This window comes from Hemiscyllium ocellatum, chromosome 16, assembly GCF_020745735.1.
Source record: "Hemiscyllium ocellatum isolate sHemOce1 chromosome 16, sHemOce1.pat.X.cur, whole genome shotgun sequence".
NCBI lineage: Eukaryota > Metazoa > Chordata > Chondrichthyes > Orectolobiformes > Hemiscylliidae > Hemiscyllium > Hemiscyllium ocellatum.
Window position 1 is genome coordinate 34,910,839 of NC_083416.1, and position 11,707 is coordinate 34,922,545.

The window sequence follows — 11,707 nt, forward strand, 5'->3', positions numbered from 1 at the left end:
GATTGTATATACTATTTAACTTGACTTGAGACAATTGAAAAATATTTAATGTTTGTACAGTTTGGATAATGAAACAGAAAGGTGAGGAATATTAATAAATGTAATGTAAGATATTGGATACTTACCACAGAAATGTAATCTTTTCGTATTAATAAGCAAACTCCAATCTCTGAGAGGGAAAGGTTAGAGAGAATGATGTATTTACCAAAAATAAGATGCTGATGCAATCCAATTTGAAAAAGACATTGTGGAAATTTTCAACAAGTCCGACAACTTCTTTGGAGAGAGAGAAACAGATTTGCCATTTTACATTGATGTTTTATCAGAAATGTTCTGCCAGCTTTGTTGAATATTTCTGATGTTTTCTATTTTTAATTTCAGATTTCCAGCATCTGCAGTATTTAGCTTTTGCAGTAGTCCAATGTGAGTTAGACATTTATCACTGCCATTTTTGTTACAGCCTCTGCCTATTAGCATGGCCACATACACAATTTAACAAGACTGAATGTGTACCAACACACACAGATGGATGGGATTAGGAAGTTATGTTCGCAACACCCCCTTGGATCTACCAAGCATTGGTAAAACAAACATATATGGCCGAGATAGTGAAGATGGTTTTAACTGGCTCATTAATAATTTCCCAAAAAACCATGGATGTGCCATCTGCACAGACTTGAAACTTAAGTAATATTGAAACTTAAATACTTGCTGTGAGTCAACGTTATTGCACAGTAAAATTTATCTCTGTTTTGACTATGATTTTCTAATTCCAACATCATGGAAGTGGAGGGGAGCCAGAATGTCACAGCTTCATCTGAGAACAGGACAGTACTCTCCACAGTTCTGATTGGATTAGTATTAGGAATGATTATAATAATAACCATCTTTGGGAATGTGCTGGTGTGCCTAGCGGTTGGATTGAACCGGAAACTCCAGAACCACACAAACTGTTTCATTGTGTCCCTGGCTGCTACAGATCTACTGCTGGGTTTGCTGGTCCTACCATTTTCAGCTATCTCAGAGTTGTTTGAATGGCCATTTGGAGACACCTTCTGCAACATCTACACCAGTTTGGATGTCATGCTGTGTACGGCTTCCATCCTCAATCTGTTCATGATCAGTCTGGACCGTTACTATGCTGTGACAGCTCCGCTGAGATATTCCGTGCTTATTACTCGCAACAGAGTTGTCATCTCCCTCAGTCTTATCTGGTGCATTTCAATCATGGTGTCTTTCTTGCCTATCAACTTAGGTTGGAATACCAAAGACTTATCAGTGCAAAGCTTAGCCAAAACCAATCGTTGCCACTTAGAGCTCAACAAAGGGTATGCCCTCATAGATGCTTTCATCACCTTCTACATCCCTTTGCCCATCATGTGCCTGACTTATTATCGAATATTCAAAATAGCAAGGGAACAGGCCAAACGAATCAACACTGTCACTGGATGCACAGCACTGAACCGATCACTGCCAACTGTGAAGGAGCATAAAGCAACTGTAACACTAGCGACAGTGATGGGAGTCTTCATCATTTGTTGGTTCCCTTATTTCACAGTGTTTACCCATGAAGGGATTTCGGGGAGACCAGCCAACAAGACTGTCTTTGCTGTGGTCCTGTGGTTGGGTTATGTCAACTCAGCCCTGAACCCTATTCTTTATGCCACCCTCAACCGGGATTTCCGCAAAGCGTATGAAAAGCTACTGCGCTGCAAGAGGAGGAACTCCTACCACAAAGACTCACCTAACAACCCTCTGAGCCACCAGCCACTACACAACTGGGACCTGAGGAATGAACAGTGCCACCAACTGGGTCCAGACTCGGAAGAGAATGAGCTCACTTCAGAAGACAGGAACGGTGAAAATGTTGCTTCCTACAAGGATGATTCGGAAAGGTAACATTCTAATTTTCTTGTACTTTTAAGCACTTGATTTCTTTGCAGTTTTCAATGCTCCTAATGTTTGCTAATGTAAAAATATCAGGTTAGTATGTCAATTTCTGAATGCCAAGTGTATGACAGAATGATACCATATCAGCGTAACAGTACTTGCTTCACTTTGCCTAATTGTGTGACTGTGCCTAATTGTATTCTCAAGAATGGAAGGGTTTTGATTTCTCATAAGACAAGCTTAATTACATAACAATGAACCAAGCAGAATGCATGTGCTGACAATTGTCAAAAAAAATCACCACCACTGATTTATTATCAACATTCATTACCACCTTAAAGATAAAATTATAACTTCTTTATCTTGTATCAGCAATGGACATCATAGAAAGTGTCATAACGGAATTCCTTTACCACGAGACCATAAGATGTAGGAACAGGATTCGACCATTTGACCCATCGAGCCTGTTCTGCCATTTGATCATGGCTGACGTTTCTCAACCCCATTTCTCGCCATAAGCCTTGATCACTTTACCAATCAATAACTTATCTATCTCTGTCTTATACATGCTCAATGACTTGGCCTCCACAGTTTACAGTGGTGGTGAGTTCCACAGATTCACCACCCTCTGTCTGAAAAAGTTCCAATTCACCTTGGTTCTAAAGAGTCATCCCTTCACTCTTTGGCTGAGACTTTGGGTCCTAGACTCCCCTACTAGTGGAAACATCTTCTCCATGTCCTATTAGTCCAAGTCTTTCAGTATTCTGTTTCAATGAGATCCCTCTAAACTCCCTCAAGTACAGACCCAGAGTCCTCAAATGCTGCTCATATAACAAGCCCTTTATCTCCAAGATCATTCTTGTAAATCCCCTCTGGATCCCCTCCAATGCTAACACATCCTTCCTTAGACATGGGGCCCAAAACTGCTCACAATATTCCAAACACAGTCTGACCACAGTCCTGTACAACTTCAACAGTGTATCTCTGCTCTTGTACTCTAGCCGTCTTGAAATGGATGCTAACATTGCATTTGCCTTCCTATCTGCCAACTGAATTTATATGTTAACCATAAAAGAATCCTGAACTAGAAGTCCCAAGTCCCTTTGTGCTTCAGACTTTGAAGCATTTTCCCATTTAGAAAATAGTCTACTCCTCAATTCTTCCTACCAAAGTGAAAAACCCTATGTTTTCCTACATTGTATTCCACCTGCCACTGTTTGCCCACTTCCTTAGCCTGTTCAAGTCTTTCTGCAGTCTCCTCAACTCTCCCTTCCCATCCATCTACCTTTGTGTCATCTGAAAACTGTATGCCCTCAGTGTAACACTGCAACTACAGTAATAGTTAAATTAGGAAAGGAAAAAATATGTTCGTGGAATTCTTAGTGCCCCTAGAATTTCTCATAGTGCTCCTAATATTAGATCTTACTTGTAAACGTCATGTTTAACTTATGCCTCCTCCATAGCTTACATCAACGTTTCCCGCCATTCTTTCCTCACATGAATTGATGTCAACACTCTACGAAATAACATACTCATGAGTAAACTTTGATGATGTTCATGCTTTTCTCTTGTGGTCTCAGTTATCAATCAGATGGAAAAAAAATGATCATTGCTTATGGTAAAACCTTACATCAGCTAAGGTGTACAATGTAACTGGTCCTGTTCCCCTGTTTCTTTCTGTCAAAGCTCTGCAATTTGTTTTGTGTTTAGTGATTTATTTATTAAATAGTTGCTATCGAATCTGTCTACCCCACCTTTTCAGAGGGCAGTGCTGCATTTGAGAATGTCTTTGGCTTTCTGCATCATCACTTCTTAATCTGTACTTCTTCCACAGTTCTTTCTTGCAGCAAGAATAGAGTTCCACTTTAGGAGATGCATTAATTGGTGCAAACCTTAAATGAACCTAAGCTCTCTGCTGAGCATGCAGCCAGTTAGTATTGCCTTGAATGCCAGGTTGCCTGTCACACCATGGAGATAAGCAGAGTGAAGTGTGTGTGCTACCTGTATCGTTTCTATTGGGTGTGGTGTAATCTCACATACAATCTCTGCACCCACTAATAAGCCAATGAAATGTTAGAATTTTTACTGTTTAATGTTTGCTGTAAATTGCTTTCAAAATCTTCTATGTTTATGGACAACTCAAATACAGCTCGCTCCACTTTAACCAATCTCTGAAATATAATCAAAGTCTGGCCTGTTCACAATCCATAGAATGAAAAGATATGCTGAGTACAATTTGTGAAATTTAAAGTCTCACTCTTCCATCCACACGTTAGTATTTCATTTGGTTAACTTCACTTATTATTAAATATTTAGCATTTAAATATTTACTGGTCAGCTCAATTGGTAATGTATTTAGGGAATCATTTAAAACAGAAATCGTGCACAGTGACAAAGAAGACTAACTTAACCAAAGCCAGTTGGCAGCATCCGTTTCAGGCAGCACATTGAAATGGCATGCTAAAACACTCATATGGATATGGTATAGTACAATTGAGTCAGCACTGATTTAATTTTTTTTGGTACTTGATAATATATATATTGGTTTTATGGCAAGGTTTTTAATAGTCTGTCACTCAATCAGGTGGCCCACCAGATTGAAGCACACTGAGGAGGCAGCTCGCTTCTGAAGTGATTTGAAAAAAGGCTAATCTGGAAGAAGGGTGATGTGATTACACTGCATCCATACATCAAAGATAAACAATTCAAGTGTCTCAGCTTCAGAGAGGGAGAACTGTAAATAATTGGGAAGAGACAGACTAATTACAAAAAGAATTTTGGAGATAGGCTGAAGAGTATAAAGGTCAAAAGGTGTGCTGCTGGAAAAGCACGACTGGTCAGGCAGCATCCGAAGGGGAAGGAGAGTTGACATTTCGAGCATAAGCTCTTCATCAGGAATGAGGGCATGGCCCAAGGAGGCTGAGAGATAAATGGGAAAGGGGTGGGGCTGAGGGGAAGGTAGCTGGGAATGCGATAGGTATATGAAGGCGGGAGGTGGTGGCGATAGGTCAGAGAGGGAGATGGAGCGGATAGGTGGGAACAAAGATGGACAGGCGGGACAGTTCAAGAAGTTTAGTGCTGAGTTAGAAGGTTAGATCTAGGATAAGGTGGGGGGAGGAGAAAAGAGGAAACTGGTAAAATCCATGTTGATTCCATGTGGTTGGAAGGTCGCAAGGTAAAAGATGAGGTGTTCTTCCTCCAGGCATTGGGTAGCTGGAGTTTGGTGGTGGAGGAGGCCCAGGGCTTGCATGTCCTTGGTGGAGTGGGAAGGGGAGTTAGTGTTTGGCCACAGGGTAGTGGGGTTGTAAAGTAGATGATGCGTATGTCATCTACTGTGTCTGTTGCTCTTGTTGTGGTCTCCTCTCCATCAGGGAGACAGGACACTAACTTGCAGAACGTTTCAGAGAACATTTCTGGGACACACGGACTAAATAACCCCACCGCCCTGTGACAAAACAACTCCCCTTCCCACTTTGTCAAGGACATGCAAGTGCTGGGCCTCCTCTCCCACCATACTCTAGCCACCCGACGCCTGGAGAAAGAACGCCTCATCTTCTGCCTTGGGACCCTTCAACCACAATAGGATCAATGTGGATTTCACTAGTTTCCTCACTTCCCCTCGCCCAACCTTATCCCAGTTCCAATCTCCCAACTGGACAATACCTTCTTGAACTGTCCTACCTATCCATCTTCCTTCTCACCTATTCGCTCCACTTTCCTCTCTGATCTATCACATCACCCCCACCCCCCCCCACCTTCATCTACCTATCGCATTCCCAGATACCTTCCACCACCCCTCTCCCATTTATCTCTCAGCCTCCTTGGGCCACCCTCTTGTTCCTGATGAAGAGCTAAAGTTCGAAACGTTGACTCTCCTGTTCTTCGGATGCTGCCTGACAGGCTGTGCTTTTCCAGCACCACATTTTTCAACTTTGATTTCCAGCATCTGTCATCCCCAGTTTCTCCTAAAGAGTATAAAAATACAGGGAATATAAGTCAAATGGTTCTAATTTGCTAGATGCAACACAGGATAAGTATCTGGAGATAATGATGGTTAGCTCGCTCAAATCAGCAAAAACATATGCAACCAATTCAATGTAGTGGGAAGAAAAGGAATGGTACTTTAGGATGTACTGTATAGCTAGGGGAGTAGAAACAATTCCCATTTGACAACTAGTTTTTGTCTAACACTGATATCTGGAGTGGCTTACACACCTCTGATCACCATACTGCAGGTAGTTATCTTGATTTTAGTGTTAACTAAGCTGATACCTAGTTTAAGGCATTTAGCTATGAAGAAAAGTTTAAATTAGGTTACTTACAGTGTGGAAACAGGCCCTTTGGCCCAACAAGTCCACGCCGACCTGCCGAAGCGCAACCCACCCATACCCCTACATTTACCCCTTCACCTAACACCACGGGCAATTTAGCATGGTCAATTCACCTGACCTGCACATCTTTTGGACTGTGGGAGGAAACCGGAGCACCCGGAGGAAACCCACGCAGACACGGGGAGAATGTGCAAACTCCACACAGTCAGTCACCTGAGGTGGGAATGGAACCTGGGTCTCTGGCACTGTAAGGCAGCAGTGTGAAATTCTTTACATGGGAATTTGAGAGCTGGGTTCATGAATTGAAGGAGATTTGAAAAACAGGGAAAGGCAAACCATATACAAGAGAACATGAATGAACTAGGAAGGTGGCTAATGTGTAGCAACATAATATTTAAGATTAGATTACCTACAGTGCGGAAACAGGTCCTTCGGCCCAACAAGTCCACACTGACTCTCCGAAGAGCACCCAGACCCATTCGCCTACTCATGCACCTATCACTATGGGCAATTTAGCATGACCAATTCACCTGACCCGCACATCTTTGGACTGTGGAAGGAAACCGGACCATCCAGAGGAAACCCATGCTGACACAAGGAGAATGTGCAGACTCCACACAGACAGTCGCCCGAGGCTGGAATCGAATCTGGGTCCCTGAATGGACTGGACATTGGATGGGGTATCCAAATTAATTGCAAGAGTTTTTACAGAAATTTCTTGTCTGATTAAAAGGGGTGAGAGGAATGGACAGCAAAGCATAGAGAGGCCCCCAGAGGGTAATTGTCCCCTTTTGTTTGAGAAGCAGTAAAACAATGACAGGAGCAAAGGCCTTTTGCCTGTTGCTTATAAACATTAGATCTGCTGCAGCCTTCTGGTCTACAATATGCAGTTGCATTTGCTCTTGCTTCAGGGACAAATTTGAGGAGTTCATATGAGATCCTCCAGACTGGCATCTGGGTGATCAGACAGGGGAGAGAAATACCAGGGCCAATACATCCACTGCCCTTGGCACAATAAGTTCAGGTTACACCTTTGTACTGCAGAGAAATTAATTTTTCATTCAGCAACTGGGTAGGGGATTATTGGCAGCACCACCTTCATTGCCTTAATGAATCAGGTCTTTCCAAGTCATCGCATAAGCTGAGACTGCACAGGTCTGTCAGTAGAGTGTATTGTTTTAAAATCATGAGTGTGGAATTCCCTGCTGAATTCCATGGTTGAGATGGAAACCTTCAACTAATTTAAATGATCGTGTCTCTGCACATGAAGGGCTGTAACCCACAAGGCTATACTGTATTCAGGTGCTGGTAAGTGGAATAATAATAGACAGCTAGTGCTGACACAGTGGGATGAATGCCGCTTTCAGTATTGTATCTTTTCTATGGTTCCATGTTCCATGTGTGCACAAGCATAAATGTTTATAGTTGTTGGTCAGAAAGGATGCATTGACTTTGGCCCTTTTAATTGGAGAAGAATGAATCAACATCTGGAACTTAAAATGACTATTTTTGTGTTGAAAGCAGTCCAAATATTGTCTTTTTTAGCAATATCCCCAGTTAAAGAACAGACTAAAAACAGATGGACCAGCACAAAATGAAGTTTGGGCAAACATGTGAAAAGTTATTTTGGATGCATTAAGAGAGTAAACTTTGGAAATTTGCATCTTTATGGATGACAGAAAGGCCAGTCTTGGAACTCTAAAGTAATGTTAATATGACCTATTGCATAGCTAACTAAGAAGAACTGAATGTTAAAAAGATTGATTCCAGCACTTTCTTATGTGTACATTCTTATTTGCAGGATCTGTTTCAATGCTTTTATCTGTTTGTCTTATGTCTCTCAGTATTTAATTTTGATTTTATCTGAGCTGGTGCTTTATTTGTTTCTATGCTTTAGCAAGTTCCAGCATTCAATTATTTTTTCCAGCCTCAGCTATGTCATTGTTTCCCTTCCCTCAGTTCCACCCAACTTTCTGAATGTTATCATGTCTTGTGTTTGTTTTTTCTCTTAGGAATCAGATGCTTTCTGGAAGTTCTTCATGAGCACTTTGACTTCTTATTCTTCCTTTGCTGGGGAGTGGGAAACAGACCTTTACAGATCTCCAGATACTTATCCGGTCTTGTGTCCAGTAAATTAGAGCCATTTGATTTATATTCCCTGTAATTTTATACTCTTTTTAGCCTCCAAATATCATTGATTTGTCTGTAGTGTGGACTCTACAGTTGACACAGCATTCAATGTACTTAATCACAATATTTCCTTCCCTAATATTTGGTTCCTCTTTCACAAAAAATACTTTCGCAGAAACAAAATTATAGCTAATGTTCGTGGTTCAATCTAAAATGCATGCTAATCAATAATATTTAAATAAAATAAATTCCAAAGTATGATGACTGTTATGGAATGAAAAGACATTAAATAACATAATTTGACATGCTATCCAATACAGTCATTCTATCCTTGTTTTGTCAATACACTGATGTATGAGGAAATCAGTTTAAGATCAGGAAATATCATGAAAGCTTTATTGTTCCTAATTATAAAATAATGTTGTGTCTTTGATCTAAAGTTTCATTTTGAAATATAACAGGAAGTAACTCTGCAGACTGGTTATAGTATGATTCATGTGAAATATAATTTTCATCTTGAATTATAATATACAGGAGAATTTTTTTCAGTCAAGTATGGTTGAGTCAGCTTTAATGGGTATGAAGACAGGATTGTATGGTATCTTAAAAAAAAGCGTTGATAACAATGATGTTATTTAACTACCAACACAATTCTGCCAACATTCATCAGGTACCTGCTGATTAAATTTCTATTAAAAACATAAATTGCTGGAGAAACTCAGATTTCAATTCAGGTTCTGAAGAAGATTGCAGTTCTCGAAATGTTAACTCTGTTTTCTCTTCACAGATGCTGGCAAACCTGCTGAGTTTCTCCAGCAATTCTTGTTTTCTTGAATCTCTGGCATCCACAGTTCTTTGTTTTATTATATTAATAGGTTTCAATGCTGGCAGTATGCAAAGATGTACAAAGGGGGAATTTATAACAGTGATCTACTTAAATATTGTGAATAAAAGTGAAAATGCTGACGTAATATGCTGCAAGTTCACTAAAGTGATTGATATGTTTCCTCCTAGGAGGAAACATATCAATCAAATAAGCAGACATGATACAATCGGAGTGCTTTGAAAATTGACTGAAGGTTACCTTTGTTTACTAGAACTAGGTCAATTGTAAATGTCATTAAAACATCTGTTATGTCAAGCAAAATCATTCAAGGTTTAAAATGGCTCAGGATTCATTGCGACTTTGTGATGGTCTTGACCTTTAACTTGGATAAGTAGGACTGGGGTATATATTTTAAAGTTCATGTGCATGGTGTGGGCATTCCTATCAAGGCCAGCATTTATTGCCTATCCCTAAATACCCAGAGTCAATGAAAAGTCTGGGAGTCTGGAATCACAGGTAGGCATGACAAAGTAAGGGTAGCAGTCACCTTCCTGAAAGAACATAAGTGAAGCTGATAGACTTTTTCAACATCAGTAATGGTTCCATGGTCATTATTAGATTCTTAATTCCAGATTTTTATTGGATTTAAATTCCATGTTCTGTCATGAACCCAGGTCCCCAGAACATTACCTGAGTCTCTGGATTAATAGTCTAGTGTCGATACTACAAGGCCGTTGCCTTCTGGGGTCAATCTGATGAATTGCACATTTAAGACTGATGTTAAGAGGCATCTATTTACACATACATTGAATGATTTAGGAAATAGCAAGGTGGAGGCAATAATCCAAAATTGAAATATGGTATGTGCGCTGTCCCTGAAGGCAGATTGGTGATTCATTGTTTGCTGATGGTTCATCGTTAGCCATTTCTCTTGGCGATTTTCTGTTTATGCGACAAGAGAATGAAATGCAGGTATTAAGAGATCTAAAATACAGGCAGAAAATGATAGAGAAACTCAGTGCTATGAAAAGCGAAACAGAATTAACCTTCTAAATCCAGTGACCCTTTCTGTTTTTTCTCCCCATAGATACTGCCAGACTGCTGAGTAGTTTCTCCAGCACTTTCTGTCTTTGTTTCAACTTTTTGTCAGTGCTGGCGTGTCATTGCCTTCCCTTCTCAGGTGTAGAGTGAGAGAGCAGTTTCCAAGACTAGCTCAGCTAGAACATGAATCAAACCTGTTATTTGACATTATTCTGAACCATATGCTAGCTGCCCCAGCTACTTTTTGGGAACAGTAATATGCTGTAATTCATGATCTTTAGCTTCCATTAACAAGGATAAAGCAAGTTAATCTGTTAAGAGAGCTTTGTTTATTTATAATTACCTTGTGATGAATACGTAGAAACTGCATAGGATAATATTGGGGGCTATTAGTTTAATAATTGGGTACCAAGAATTATGGAACAAATTATAAAGTTACTCAGATATGCAATCAATGTATTCTCCAGTAGGAAGTTTGATTTATCAGACATGTAAAGTCCTTATCATTCGATTTTCTGTATTTTTGATAGTGGACTAAGATGCAAAAAGAAACTGTTTTAAAGCCAAGAATTGTGAAAGGAATTGCTGTGTTTTCAAAAACAAGTTACTGAAACTCATCATCTATGGTGTTTGCACTAATGCTTTGCTCACGTAGTAGGGGAAACCATTTATAGATGGCCTATCATGGTGTGTACACCAAGTGAGTTTTGGCCAGCAGCAAGTAGTGATTTGGTTTTTACAATTGTACCCAGTTGTGGATGCCAATCATCATCAATCTGGCAATAGCTATCTGATTGATTCCTGGATAACTTAATATTTTGTGGATGTAAACAATATAATGAGAATCCTTGGATCTCTGACATTGACCCTCTTTGCTTTATAAATAACTGAAGCCCAACAAATCCAGTGATTGACAGCGCAGTTAGTGTACCATTTGCTCTGTGCATCCTGCAAAGGAAGTGAACAAACTTGGAGAAATGAGATTGAAGAACAAAATGTCCTGGCAAGTCAAATGGATTATCTTAGGAAAACTTGCTGACTGAGTTCCCAGCTTTATTTTTCCCTTCCCCCATGAAGCCAATGGTTTCTGTTTATCTTGGTCTGTCTGTATACGTACATGCCATTTTAAAAGGGCTTGAGAGTTTTAACTAATAGAGCCATATGTGGATATTCAGAACTATTTACTTCCTTGTAATAATTAGTTTTTTTATTAAGTACAAAAACCTGGTTGTTGTTTTCTGTTAACTTGCTTTCAACAGGAAAATCAGAAATTTTTATCTTAGGTTACATCATTAAGCTTTGAGGCTACCACAGGAGTAGTGGGGTTTGAGAACAGGTGGGTCGTAACAGTTAACATTTTTGCCTCAATGACAAATCATTCTTCCGGATCAGTTTTTAAAAAACGTTGGAGTCGAATTAATATCCTTATTTGTATTGTGCTAAAGCCTACCAATTTGTCATCTGGTCTTGAAATGCCTGTAATAGGTTT

General features: G+C 39.9%; 1 protein-coding gene across 1 annotated transcript; it reads left to right on the plus strand.

The window, feature by feature from the left end:
* The first annotated feature begins 780 nt into the window (after nucleotides 1-780).
* Nucleotides 781-1,899, plus strand: LOC132823553 (histamine H2 receptor-like). The gene has a single exon (XM_060837497.1). The coding sequence runs from the start codon at nucleotides 781-783 to the stop codon at nucleotides 1,897-1,899; it is 1,119 nt and encodes a 372-aa protein (XP_060693480.1).
* Nucleotides 1,900-11,707: the final 9,808 nt, after the last annotated feature.

Bases quoted from the DNA above. Each gene is read 5' to 3' on its own strand.
- LOC132823553 (XM_060837497.1), top strand. From the start codon at position 781: ATGGAAGTGGAGGGGAGCCAGAATGTCACAGCTTCATCTGAGAACAGG.